Genomic DNA, 14914 nt, shown 5'->3' on the forward strand with positions numbered 1-14914 from the left:
TCGGGTTTCAACGTTCAGTTTTACCAGCTGTCCTGGCGCAAAATGTCGGGTTAAAAAACTAGTTTCAACTAAAAGAACCAAGTAAACAAATAAATAAATAAATTGACCCGACTCGACCCAAACGAATTAAAATTTTTAATATATAGCGAATAACAACCATAACCAAATTTAATAAAAGTTAGAGCATTCTCAACTTATCCACCATCCCAATCTCTATAATTACACTAAAAAACGCTACAATTTTCTCTCATTTTCAGTTAAATAATATTTTTTATACTTTTATTATTACAGTGTTCTATTTCCTTTACTCGCAACCAATTCAACAAATATTAAAAAATAAATATAGGCAAACATAGTTTCCCTAATTTTACAAAAAGTTACTATATTTTTTCTCTCTCCACTCATTAATTTACACTCATAACTACTTAAAACACCACTCTCTATATAGTAATAAAGAATATAATAAGAATGCTCTTAGCTTTGATAAAAGAAATGAATAAATGTTTTGGGTTTAAATTCCTTTACAAATTAAATTCCTAACTAGCCCTCAACGACAATCACAACTCACAACAAAGAAAGAAAGAGATCCATCAACCACGACAATAAAATAATATAGATTAAATTAAACAGATTATTATCAACTATCAAGTTTTTACTTTTACTTGTATTTAGAGGCGTACAAATCGGTTTAAAATTCAAAACCGATTTATTATTAGTTTCAGTCCGGATTAAAACATGTTTCTTGGTAGGTTGCTATCAGTCTTGGTTTAGGTTTTGATCCGTTTCGATCCGGGTTTTGATTGGTTTTGTCCGGTTAACCGGTTTTATTTATAAACTGATTCTGAATCTACGATTTCATTCGGTTTTTTAATATAGTCAGTTTCAAAACAGTTCAATTTTGGTTTAATTAACTTGTTTATTTACCCACCTTTAGTTGTGTTGAAAATAATCACTCAGATCCACCGACAGACTCACAGACAGACGCGTATAACCCACCCTCATCCTTCAATAAATCCTTACAATACAAGCAAAACTCAAAACTCTCTCGTATCATAATAATAAGAATAATAATAATATTCTCCGGCGATAAATCCTGATGGCATCATCCACTCCGGCGGCGATCCTCCCGATCTCAAACCCAGACTCATCCCAGCAGGCACCAGTATCCACTCCCGCCTTCCGTGCCTTCATCGACCACCTGTCCGAAACCGTCAGATCCGGCCTCTCCACTCGCCGCCCGTGGTCCGAACTCGTGGACCGGTCCGCTTTCTCCAAACCCGATTCAATGTCCGACGCCGCCCTCCGGATCCGCAAGAACTACTCCTACTTCCGCGTCAACTACCTCACCGTCATCGCAGCCGTCCTCGGGTTCTCACTGGTGACAAACCCCTTCTCATTGATCACCCTCTTGGCCCTTCTCGCCGCGTGGCTGTTCCTGTACCTGTTCCGTCCGTCCGATCCGCCGTTGGTCATCCTCGGCCGTACGTTCTCCGAGCGTGAAACCCTGGGGCTGCTCATTGTTTCCAGCATCGTGGTCGTGTTCCTCACCAGCGTTGGGTCGGTCCTTATATCCGCTTTGCTTCTTGGAACCGCGCTTGTGTCCGCTCATGGGGCCTTTAGGACTCCTGAGGATCTGTTTCTAGATGAGCAGGAACCCGGGGCGTCCACCGGCTTTCTCAACTTCCTTAGCGGGAATGCCGCACCCGTTGCTGCTGCTGTTGTCTGAGGTTTGATATGATGGGATCTGGACTATGTTTTTTAGTTTTGTGAGTTTAACACCTATATGACTTTGTTTTTCTATACATTGATTGATATTTGTGTTTGTGTATGACTAGTATGAATCATGAGTTTGAACCATTATTATTAGTAGTATCTTAAACGTTTGATTATCAATCGTATTTGATCTTGCAAATGTAATAGCCAAATAGGCAGGCACAAGGGTTTTCAATTTTCAAACACTTGTTATCAACAGTGATATTTGAAACAATATTAGAAACAGAATGGCCTGCAATTGTGGTGTGTTGCCTGTTCCTTTATCATTTAAAACATTCTTTTGCGTTAGTGTTATTACTTATTAACGACAGGGGCATTGAGTTTTTAATTAGTAGAAAAAGTCTGAAGTGAGTGAATCCATAAGAGTGAACCCCTTATGTAATGCATATTCTACTGCAAAGTGCAAATGCAGGATCCTTCACTTTCAAGTGAATCTTGTCACTCCAGAATCCACCCTAAAGCTGAAAACATCCGATCCGATCAGATCAGCTGCACCATTCATTTAGTTGTAATGTAATAGGAGTTAGCAAACGCTCCTTGTAATCTAATTGAAAGGTGTGTGTGTACCTGCTGCTGAAACAAAAGAGAGAGTGTGTATGTATTGATCTAAATGTGTTCTACTTTACATTACTAAAATTGAATTCAAAGTGATCGTGTTGTCCATGGCCAAAACCCACAAATTATCAAACCAGCAGGTTATGGTTGTGTAATGTGTGCGCTTGATAAAGTCGGTTAGTTTATGCATCCATAGCAGAGTTGGTTCAATTCTGCATATTCTTTCTTGATTATTAGACCTTTTTTTTTGTTTTGATGACTTAACACCATTTTGTACCAAAAAAAACTGAGCATGATTTATAATAGTAGAAAAGATTGAGGATTTATTATGAGTGTTATGGATAAAGATAAACTTACTGAAACTTTGGTTTGTTTGACCTTTGATCTATTGCTTATTAGTTTTCTAAGCCAGGTACTTTCATTTGATCAAAACAACCTTGAGCAAAACCGATTAGTATCATTTATGAAAATTAAGCATGCAAACCTTTATGCACATAGGTTGGTTGGTTGGCTATGAAGATCAGATTATTATAATTTATAGTAATATAATACACCATGAATTCTGGAATATCAGTTCTTCCAGTATCCTTTATTATCAATTCTAGTGATTAAATTTTATTCGATCCATTAACACAAAACTGTCATAGTCAAGTTTTGCACGAACTAAATCGAAACACTTGAGAAAAAGAAAGAGTAAAATTAACTCATCAAAGTTCAGCAATTGGTTTTTTAAATGGGTTCAAACTTTAGCATTTGTTTTTTGGATTTTGGAGATTGTTACATCTAATCTATTGTTGATGATTATTTTTTGGCTATATTTGTGTCTATATAATTTATTTTTTGGACGAACTAAGGAATAAAAGGTAGATTGCTTTAACCTATACTTAACAATTACTTAAATAACATTAGAATCACTAAAAGGGTGTTATTATGCCATAATTCAATACTTTATAGGCTTAGCCCATCGGCCATCATAATGTTTATAAATATACAATGTAAATACAATACAATCAAAATTTCTTACTTACACAAGAATGATACACCTACGATACGCCAGTAAGAATCCAAAGCTTGAAGTTTTTATTTATATAAGATAAGATGAATATCTTACAAGAATGCGGAAAGAAAGGAGATGCTAGAATTTAGCGTGCATCCAACTAAAGCCTAACTCCCTTTATATAAGGAAAATACATTAGAATAGTACACAAACAAACCGAAAAATACAAACAACATTTTAGAGATTCCACATGTTGACATCCAAGGCTTGACTTATGAAGCTTTTTAGAGATTCCCTCTGTATGAATAGGGAACAGGCTTTATCACTTTTGTTTGTTTCCCTTTTCTCTATCGGGTTTGTATTGGGAAGATTCCCCTGGTTGATTTATGAATTCATCTTGTAGTTTTTCTAAGTATTTGCCCAACTTTGCATCTAGGCATGTATTATCTTCTGTATCTTGGGTTTTTCATGCTAAACACAAGCATTCATTATAATCTTCTTGGCTTTTAGATGAAATAGACATAGTTTTTAAGGAGCTTGTTGTAGAAAAATGTCTCTTTAATTCCTTCTTCATTTCTTTCATATAACACTTGATTATATCGGACTTCGAGACTTCTTGTTTGCTTTCTATAAGCCTTTCTGAAATATGTTCAAATGGACTATTGAGCATTTTTTGTTGTTTCTTTGATATTTGAGTTTTTTAATACTCTATTCTTGAAGTAATCATATTCACCATGTCTTGGCCTTCAATTTGCTTGGTTGAAGCGTTTATTCGAATCATTTTTGTCCAAAACATTATATAAGAAATTCTTTTAAGACATAGAAAATTGTCTCTTAGGATACATCATGTACTTGGTTTCTATTTTCATATCCATGAATAGAAAATTCTATGAAAAAATACATGGCTATTCATTTTTCTTAAACTGATTAATCATGTTTAAAAATATATATTTGGCGGTGTAATAACAGACAACAAAATACTTATTATTGATTTTTTTTGAATTACCCGATTAACAACCAAAACACTAAAATCTGAAAGTAATTTACACGATTAAAATAGATAAGCTGGGACATTTACTACTGTTGATAGCTAGCTTGTCTTTGATGGAAAGATCAGATGCTCAAACCAAATAGCTAGGTTGAATTCTTTGCAATAGGATGTTGACACCAATACAATTGCTAAGGTATTTAATTCTTAACCAACAATGCTTCATGTTACTAGCTATGTTTCCATTGCTTGTTGGTTTTCACCAAGACACAGAAATTATTGTTAAAATATAAACAAAAACCATGGTTAAAGAAAGACGCGGAAATCCCTCCACAGCCCTGCCTGATATTGGACCTGCACCTGCGATTCAAACGTCCACAAGTTAATTAGTTATGTCGATTTGTAACTGATCTATAGCAGCAGAACTGAATGTACATGTTAGGACAATCAATATATAGGAAGACAGCATCACAACAAAAGGCATGTAAATGCTAAAGGTGAACTATGCAAAAGCTAGCTAGGTGGTCAAGAATTTTAGACAAGTAATGATTAATTAATACTGTTACATTTTGTGTTTAGCTCTAGCTAGCTAACCTTTTTCTGAAATGTTAAATATAAAACATAACATATATTAATATGGGTTCCTAATTTATAAATTACAAGTAATTATGATGTCATGCCGATGGAAGCTTGTTATATATATACAGTATAATTTAGTTGGAATTAGTTAAGAGTGAAAGGTTTGTTAATCATATATAATGGTTAATATATTACCACATTGTCTTGTTGAGTTAATGGTGGATGAGCAAATGCACAGCATTCCTTCCGTTTCAACATCAAACCCACAGGTTCCACCAGATCTCCTGCACCGATCACATCCAGTATCGGGCAAACCATACGACAGCTTTATCCCGTAGGACCAGTCCAACGGTTCCTCCTCACTCAACTTGCCTGCTACGTCATAGAAGCTAGTATAATGAGTGCAGTCCAGCATATTCATGCTCATGAACTTGAGCGTGCTGTACGACGTAAAGCAGCAGGCCGGAGGAGTGTCGTTGGACAGCATGTTGAAGATCTTGAAAGAAGTGCATGAGGTGTATAAGTGGTCACACGAGTTTTGTGCAGAGAAGTTGAAGCAGAGAGACTTGTAGTGGTTGAGTACCGGGGAGTCGATGGAACAGTTGACGAGGGCGAAGACGGTGTCAGGCGAGGGTGGGATGAGGGCGGACTGGAGGTCCGACATGAGGAAGTCGTGGTGGGGTTGAAGGATGGTGCATGTGGACATGGAAGGGTCGTAGATGGTGAGTGTTTTGGAGGCGTAGTCGATGGACTCCACCTTGTAGCTGCCCGATGGGGTCTCGAAGAAGAGAGCATCGGTGGAAGGGGTGGTGACGGTGGTGGCGGGCGTGGCAATGGTGGGAGTGAGGGCGGGTGTGGTGGTGTTAGTAGTAGTGGTAGGTGTAGGGGTGGCAAGAGGTACTCCAAAGGTGGTGGAGCAATTGAGCATGTTGCGGTATTGTGGGGCACCGCAGCCATCGTCGATGCCGAAGGGATAGTCTATTCGGATACTCGCGCATGAATCCCGACAAACGGGAAGGGAGTGACAGAGATGGAAAGAGAGAACAATGAAGAGGATGAGAGACATATCTGGTTAATTAGTGTGTGTGACAATTTGCTTTGAAAAGATGATGAAAGAAGCTGTCTGTTTGCTTTTAAGTGTGTCTCCATAAATTACTCTTGAAAAGCTGTTTTACCTTTTGACCATTTACAAGACAAGTATCCTATTTTTAAGCATACAAGAAGATTATTGAGAAATCAGGCACCCATTCCCATATATGTTTAAACACAAAGTAATATAATTCAATAAGCTTTTTTTTGTATATAAAACATATCAAGAACCCCTTCTGTGCACCTTTTGACTTTTGAATAACCATACTCAAGTGCAGATGAGCTATATTCAATTCCACTACTCAGTTATTATATTTATTAATTTTTAATTATCACCCAAACCCGTTCTAACCCGGACCAAAACAAAACAAAACAACCATTTGATTCCAGATACTGCAAACTGTAGCATTTATATAAATATTTTTAAAGTGTGGATTGTAAGAGCTATCTAATAGAGGGGCAATTTTATCTTAATCTTAATGCATGCATGAATAAATATAGCACCAGCCCCAAAGGTGCAATTTGTGTACTATCAGTTTATGACAGTAGTGGAGAAGCAATAGTTGTTAGCTTTGACTTTTATTTTTACTAGGGAGCCTATCTAGATAATTCTCCTCCACATTTAATCAACACTTGTTTAGAGACTAGCCCATATCACTTGTAGGCCTGTAAACGAACCGAACGAACATGAACAAGGGCATGTTCGTGTTCGTTCATTTAACTTTAAACGAACACGAACAAGAACACTTAGTTGAACACATATTTTGTGTTCATGTTCGTTTATTTAAAAAATTAACATGTTCGTGTTCGTTTATGTTCGTTTGTTTAAAATCTAAACGAACACTTCTCGGACATAATGAACATAACTGAACAAAGATAAACAAACGTAATTGAACATATATGAACAAATGTAAATGAACACAAATGAACAAGCATATATGAACACAAATGAACAAGCATATATGAACACAAATGAACAAATATAATACCATTAAGTAGATAACTCTTCTAGATAATGTTTAATTATTTGCAATTAATATGTAAACGAACATAAATAAACGGACATAAATGAACATAAAAGAACGTTCATGAACATAAATGAGCGAGCGAGACATGAGTTCATGTCCGTTCGTTTAATTAAACGAATGCAAATTTTTTTGTTCGTGTTCGTTCGTTTATTAAATAAACGAACACAAACGAACTTCCCGCCGAACGTTCGGTTCGCTTACAGGCCTAAATACAAGGGTTCATATTAAGTAATTATACACCCAATAATAATATTTTCAGATAAGCTTACCGGTTTCCAGATTGCAGGGCTGCAAAGATAAGTTACAGCTTGCTGCATCTGCCACATTATCTTCCCTGATCACAAAACTTATATATCTTTAGTCCTCTTCTTATACCAGAAATCGCTAATTGCACAGCAATTGCATTCTTTATCTTGTTGAAAATATGCTACCCTGCCGGTTGCTTCAAGTCTTGTGCCTTTTTTGTCATTCCTCATTACAACTTTTAACTTGGTTATTGATGATCGAATATATATATTTGCTATTCATGCTTGAAGCAACCCGGTTTAATAGGTTGAGATCAAAGAAACTTACATGGCCATCAAGAACAAATCAAATCAAATCAAACCAAACCAAACAAAACAGTATGCCGACACTTTTTGATACTTCACAGAGGATGAGTTTAAGATGAAGCAATATTTTTGCATGATCAAAAGAAATTAACTTAATGCCAACTTCCAAATAAAAACTTCTTTTATTTTCGTGTAAGAAAACTTAATAAAATACTCCTAACACCCCTTCATTTTTTTATAAAATACCGTATTTGTTGGATAAAAAGTTGATCCAACTTGTACGAAAGTAATTCAAAACGTTACACAACCACAGCTTTAAAAAGATTACTAACTCCACCAATACGTGAGGTTAACAATACTGACAAGTGACAACAGCATGGTTCTAGAGCTCGTAATTGATAAATACATTAAAAACTTCCATTTCACATACTAGATAAACTACAAAAAGATTAGTTATATGATCATCAACCATTGTGATGCAAATTTCAAAAAAAAAAAACAGAGTAGTCTCAAACTAATCAACATGTAAAACAAAAGCGTGCGGCTGTTACTTATCGAGTGTCTGGCCAGTCCAGGAACTTAGTGGCTTGAAGAGAAGGCGGAAGATACGACTGGGAGGAAGAAGGGTTGTCCGGAGGATAAATATAACCTTTCCCATATCCAACTTCTTTCATGAGTTTTGTCGGTGCGTTTCTCAGGTGAAGAGGCACCCCCTCATTTTGTCCAGCCGAATCTCTCACAGCCTTCCTGGCAGCCTCTAGCGCTCGGTATACAGCTACCGATTTAGGAGCAAGCGCCAGATACACAACACACTGCGCCAGGTTGATACCGCACTCAGGCATGCCTAGAAAATGGCACGCCTGGTAGCAGGAAACCGCCTGGGTGAGGGCTGACGGGTCCGCCAGTCCAACGTCCTCACTGGAAAACTGTATAAGCCGGCGCGCAATGTAGAGAGGCTGTTCACCGCCTTCCAGCATCCTCGCCAGCCAATATATAGACGCGTCTGCATCACTTCCTCTCATGGACTTGTGGAGCGCACTGATGAGATTGTAGTGCTGCTCCCCGTCTTTGTCGTAAGAAACATGCTTGCTTTGTAAAGCTTCTTTCGCATCATCCATGGTCACATCAATAGCAGAATCAGAATTAGTACCTAAACGAGCAAAAGCAGTAACGGCGGAAATCTCAAGAGCATTCAAAGCAACCCTTGCGTCTCCATCGCAATGGTGCGATAAATACTCAACGACTTGGTCAGTCACTCGGACAGGGACACCGACACTTACGGACAAGCCTTTATCAGCGTCATCCACTGCACGCGTAAGGATGGTGGCAATATGGCGTGGTTCAAGGGGATTTAAAACAAGCACTCTACAGCGCGAGAGCAACGGCGTGATCAAATGAAACGAAGGGTTTTCGGTGGTGGCACCAATGAAAACAATAGTACCGTCCTCGATCACGGGCAGGAAGGAGTCCAACTGAGACTTATTAAACCTATGAACCTCATCAACAAACAATACAGTAGGCGTAGTACCACCAGTAATACAAGCATTCATCTTATTATTGTGTTTTCTAGCTAGGTCTACAATATCCCTAATGTCTTTGACACCAGCAGTGACAGCGGATAAAGAACGAAAGCGGTATGACAATTGTGGGGAGGAATTGGCAATGGCGCGGGCGATGGAGGTCTTACCGGCACCAGGAGGGCCCCAGAGGATGAAGGAGGGCAAGCGGGCGCAGTCGATGGCCGGGCGAAGGAGGGCGAGGAGGTGATCTTGTCCTACGATTTCGGTGATGGTTTGAGGGCGCATTCGGTCGGGTAGGGGCTGTTCGTTTGAATAATAATGCTTCTTTCTTTTTATGATTTGTGGTGGTGAGGGTTCAGTTGCTGGTGGTGGTGGTTTTTTTGAGGTGGAATTGAAGCGGAACAAGTTGTTGTTGATTTTAGGTTTTGGTTGAGGTTGAGATTGAGATTGAGATTGAGATTGAGATTGGTGGGTGAGAATCCACTCGGTGGCGGTGAGAAGAGAATTGCTGGCGGCGGTGGCGGTGGCGGTGGCGGTGGCGGAGAGTGCCTGAGAAATAAGGTCGTCGGAAAACCCCATTTCAAGCAGCTGCTGCTTTTCCTTTTCCTTTTCCTTCTCCATTTCCCTCCTTTAGATACAAAAAACCGAGCTCGGGATCCATTTGTAGTTACTCGTAGAGGTGGCCGAATAAACCAGTTAACTGATTCAAAAATTGAATTAAAATTGAATTTGTTTGAAACTGATTACATAAAATTTGGTTTCTAATTTTGTCTATCAAAATTAGTTTCAAACTGGTCAGGACTTGAATCGAAACCGATAGTAACCTGGTCAAGAAACTGTTTTTCATCATAACTGAAACCGATCATAAACAAGTTTTAACTTTTGTTGACCAATCGAATCAGTTTCAACCAAAACGGGTTTTGAGTTTTAAACCGGTTTGTGCACCTTTACTTATGGGTGGGTGAAAATAAGCCAAAGTGCTCGCTAGCTTAATTTGATAAAAAGCTAAAAACAATTTTGAAAATAAAGCTCGATTATTTAAGATGTTCCCAAAATAAATAATAATGGTGGAAATTTTTTATAAATTTATGAATAAAAAATAAACGAGTCGAACTTGAACCTATTCAAGCTTAGCCTCGGCTCAGATCATTTATGTCCCTATTTTTTCTATCGTAAATTAACAGTTCCTCTTTTTAATCATCTCTCTTTTTATAAGGTTTTCATGACCAGGAAAAAACATTTGCCTTTTGACAATAAGGAAAACATAGAAACTTTAGAAATCACACGAAAAAAACATTTAAATCTTAGATAGAAAATGAAAGGTAGAGTGAAAAATGACAAGAACTAGTATATTTTGTAAAATGAATACCTTTCTTTTGACTTTTGATATTAGTCATGTTTGTAACGGCTGATAAAGAACCAAAAAAATTAAAAAACAAGTTGTTAGTTCAAATCTAGTCTCCCCATTGTTACTGTATTTCAAATATGCAACACAAAACAGCTATCCGTAATCAGGATTTGGGTCAATGGTGATGAGGTAAGGTTGAAACTATTTACACTTTATCCATTATGTGATGTGTTGCTAGATGAAAGACCTTTATTTTATTTTTCTTCTTTTCTAGATGAAAGACCTTTATTTTATTAAGAAAAAGAAACATCAACCACATGAAACTAACTACATCATCCAAACTCATCAAGAAAGATGCATTTAAAGAAAAACGGTCAACACAATCTTTGCTTAATAATCATAACCGGTACATCATACAAATACTAACCTCATCACCCAATAAGGTTACCAAACTAAACCCTACAAGGATGAGTCCTAGAGTAGTGTAATAACATATATATATATATGGCTAACATATTGATCATATAGGGGGTGAGGTTCCTTCTATACAGTATTTAAATACCCATATAATAAATTCTTTTTTTTTTTTGTGAAAATTCAAGTGCACTCCCCATATGCGAATTTGTCCGATAGCGACTCGGGCAAACCATCTAGCAAACAATCAATTGGAGGTATGGTGAGAGTCTCCTGCACCCCATAAGCATTCCAACAAAATGGATCATCCACCAACTCCCCTTCAAAGGGCAGCAACTCAACCTCAGACATGGTTATGTTGGTACACGCAACCGTGTCGCTGCAGGCAAAATGTATTGGAGGGCTGCGCACGTCGTACGTCCCCTTGATGTTTCTGTAACTTATGTCTCGAACATACACTGCCGAAGTCTGGTTTACACAGTTCTTGTTTGCGCAATAGTATTGGTCTATGATGGCACAGTTCCTCACATTCTCCATTTGGATGTTCTCGAATGCTATCCCTGTTACCGACCCGGCCCCACCCTGCCACGTCTTTATCCTCACCCCGTTGTCAGAGTCATGAATCATTACGTTTCGTACGCTTATGTTTGAAACACACGCCTCGGAGTTGTGCACCCCTAGGCTCCCAATACTGCACCACACAATATTTATTTAACTACTTCACTCCACTACACTACACTAGGTAGCATAATAAATTTAAGTACACACTCACCTGATCCCATGACTAGGCCCACAAGTCACACCCTCTATATCAACATCCGCGCAACCCGGGCCAATGGAAATGCAGTCATCCCCTGGTAACATAACATAATATGACATCAATCAGTATATAAATAGTTAAATACCAACAAATATATGAATGAATTAATTAAGTAGTAGTTATATACCATTGCCTATCATGGAATTGTAGATGCCCACAGACTTTGTGTTCTCGATATGGATGCCGTCCGTGTTGGGGCTGAGTTTAGGCGAAGAAATGGAGAGTTTATCGATGAGTACTCCTTGGCAGCCGTCGAACTTCACGTGGAACATTGGACTGTTTTGTATTCTTAGTCCACTCAATGCCAGATTTGAACTCATAAAGAACCGAATTAACTGAACAACAGATGATCATTAATTAACACCTAACTAATTACCCAACCAAAGCAAAGGACACAATATAATTGAAATAGGTCTACTACTTACTGTAGGGCTGTCACATGGTCCAGGCAATGTTGACCCATTGGGACCCTGATGAAACCATCACATTTATTTATCAGTAACTAGAAATAAATTAAGTAGATGAAGATGAGAATTTTTTTATTTACTTACCTTGTGAGGCTTGCAGGGTAGGTCCCACCAGTCTTTGCCATGGCCTTCAATGGTACCAGTTCCAGTTAATGTCATGTTATTAAGTTTATAGAACACTAGCCATTGCTTGTTGCTGTCTTTCTTCGGCCAGCAATCCGGTCCTGCCGGCGGACTTAGAGTCCCGTCTACCTTCAAATTTCACACAAATCCAAATCACAAATCTTACTTAATTAAGTATCCGAGGCCCAAAAACAAAAAAAGTTTTGTATTTATTTATTGGTACAATAGTTTTGTTTTTATTTACTGTTAACACGGTTGTCGTCGGTTTTTTAGTAAAATGCTAGTAGTGCCCCTCAAGTCCTAAAGCTTCGTTATTTAGCAGGATTGGGTTTACTATTCAAAAGGGGTTGCAGCGCAGCTTACGGTTTGTTGTCAGTTTACCCGCCACTTTATTGTAATGTAATTATTTGTGGTTAATGAAAGTTGTTACTAAAAATAAACTATATATACTTTGTAGTTAATTAATTAACCAGAAGGAATAAAACAAGACTTACTTGAAACACAAGACCTGGTTTGCAAGGCCCTGAAAAAATGGTAGAAGTGATCATGAAGGTGCAACCAGAGGGTACTAAAATAGTAGCACCTTCCACAGGACAAGCTGCCTTCCAAGCAGCCACAAAGGCAGCAGTGTCATCTGTATCACCATCTCCAATGGCGCCATAATCCGTGACATCAAAAACACAGTCACTCTCATCAACAACAGGAGCCGAACCCGGGTCCGAAGGGACCGCGGGTGGGTAAGCAGGTGCATGTGTTTGCGAAACACCTGCACCTTTCTTTTGCTTTTTGTGGAAGTGAAACCTTCCTTCCACAATGCAGCTGGTGGTATGCATAACCAGCAACATGACCAAAATTAATAACTTCATTCTTGTATGTTAACAAGAATGATATGAGATGAGTTTAATAAGTTAACGGCTGTGGAGGGAGGCTGTTATTTATATTCAAAGAGCATGCATAAAGAGGTTGACACGTGTCGTGTCGTAGTTGGTTTGGCTTCCTATGGAATATGTGGCTCTCTACACTTTTCACTTTTAGTTTTTTTATCATTATGTAATTTATGTTAGTGTATCCACATGCCATGGTTAATATTACAACTGACTACTGACTTAGTTACAGGCATTAATTTGACTGGTGGTAATCAACAACTTGATGGAATATTATTGTTTATTAAGTTGTGGAGATTGCTCGTATCTTTAAAGTTATATCAACCTAATAAATCTCTTTTTTATTTTAACTAATTTTACTTTCTAGTTAGTATGAACAATTTTTAAACCAGAAAATTGTATTAAGTGTTAACCCGGGAGATAACAACAACACAAAATATTGATCACTATTAATATTGAACATGAGTTGCAATGAAATAAAAAAAACATGGTTTGTATAGACCCCAATTTCCAACTTACTAGGACTCAAATACCACTTTAAACTTCAAACAAAACATAATTAGTAATTAAATTAAACCCTTTAGCTTTGAACTGCTCGATAACCACCCCTTGAGATCATCTATAAATCCCTTAATGTTGTTCGAGTTACCCGTCTACAAATACGGTATTGCTATATAGTTTCATATTAAATACAATGAATATATTTTCTTAATAGAAATAGAAAAATATATGTACTAGCTAGGTTGCGTGAAAAGGATCGATTTGTGTTGTGTGGGTTGAGGGAATTATTCTCATATTTAATGCTCTCTTTTTTTTTGGGTAGTCCGTGAAGAAAAAGAGTGATTGCTTTCTCGAACAATGTATTTGGTTTTTAGTTATCATTTTGGTTCAAGAAAATGGTAGTTGAAAATGCTACAAGTATATATACAACAACATACTTTTTAAAAAATCTTTCATTTCATTCTTGTGATGGCTATTGATTTTATGCAGTTTGATAGTTAAGTCATAAAATGTGTGTTTAACACGTTCTCACTTTGATTTCATTTATTGTTGCTAACTTTTATGTGGCTTGTTTATTCTTTTAAGGCAAGTGATCTCATTTTAATAAAAAAGTAACTAATGATTTTGTTTTAAGTTAAACCGTTACGCGATGGCTGATATGCCCTTATGTCTTATATCTACACGGCGGTAATTAGTGAATACCATCATCCATAACTCATGGTCTAATAGTTTTTTTTTTTTTTTTGAATGGCAAACTAACCTACTCTTAAATAATACTATAGCCCGCCTACACCCGCACATTTCAAGATATGAACCTCCATCTCTGTGACAGAGGGGAGACGCATTACCACCTCACCATATTTCTCGAACTTAACATTATTATTTAAGAATTCCATATTGATTTTAAAGGAGATCAAAAAGATAGCAAAATGAATATACATGCTTGCAAAGTAGAATAATCATGTTGTAAAAGGTAGGTATTTGTGTTTAAACTAATGAAGCGAGGGAATATTGAAGGTTAGCTTTCGGTTTGTGTATGTATGTTCACACTCTGATGATCTTCTATCCTGTGATCTTACATGTTTGTATTGTAGCTATTACCCACCACTAGGTTGTAATTAATAAAGATGATTTAGTAGTAGTTAGATTAGATATATACATATATAGATAGTTAGTAGTAAGTAAGTAAGTAAGGACATAATGGAGGGCATGTGGGAGTTTGATATAAAGGAAAACACATAATAAATATTTATGTGTTAAAAAGTGTTCCTCGTGAC

The 14914-nt window shown here is 37.3% G+C and overlaps 3 protein-coding genes and 1 pseudogene across 3 annotated transcripts; 1 reads left to right on the top strand and 3 right to left on the bottom strand.

Moving 5' to 3' along the window:
* Window positions 1–1033: 1033 nt before the first annotated feature.
* On the top strand, window positions 1034–1741 carry LOC143589989 (PRA1 family protein B4-like). Its single transcript, XM_077070599.1, has one exon. It carries the CDS (start codon window positions 1097–1099, stop codon window positions 1724–1726), a length of 630 nt encoding a protein of 209 aa, XP_076926714.1. The 5' UTR covers window positions 1034–1096; the 3' UTR covers window positions 1727–1741.
* A 3238-nt stretch (window positions 1742–4979) lies between these two features.
* Window positions 4980–6189, bottom strand: LOC143589988 (uncharacterized). The gene has a single exon (XM_077070598.1). It carries the CDS (start codon window positions 5956–5958, stop codon window positions 5059–5061), a length of 900 nt encoding a protein of 299 aa, XP_076926713.1. The 5' UTR covers window positions 5959–6189; the 3' UTR covers window positions 4980–5058.
* Window positions 6190–8065: 1876 nt separating this feature from the next.
* LOC143589986 (uncharacterized) lies at window positions 8066–9701 on the bottom strand (annotated as a pseudogene).
* A 1066-nt stretch (window positions 9702–10767) lies between these two features.
* On the bottom strand, window positions 10768–13320 carry LOC143589987 (polygalacturonase At1g48100-like). Its single transcript, XM_077070597.1, has 6 exons — window positions 12747–13320; window positions 12214–12381; window positions 12088–12132; window positions 11790–11997; window positions 11615–11696; window positions 10768–11533 (listed from the first exon to the last, which is right to left on the bottom strand). Exons 1-6 carry the CDS (start codon window positions 13116–13118, stop codon window positions 11026–11028), a joined length of 1383 nt encoding a protein of 460 aa, XP_076926712.1. The 5' UTR covers window positions 13119–13320; the 3' UTR covers window positions 10768–11025.
* Window positions 13321–14914: the final 1594 nt, after the last annotated feature.

The sequence above is a fragment of the Bidens hawaiensis genome, unplaced genomic scaffold, assembly GCF_021521415.1.
Source record: "Bidens hawaiensis isolate Kalapana, Puna unplaced genomic scaffold, B.hawaiensis_p1.1 tig00038078_1, whole genome shotgun sequence".
Classification (NCBI taxonomy): Eukaryota; Viridiplantae; Streptophyta; class Magnoliopsida; order Asterales; family Asteraceae; genus Bidens; species Bidens hawaiensis.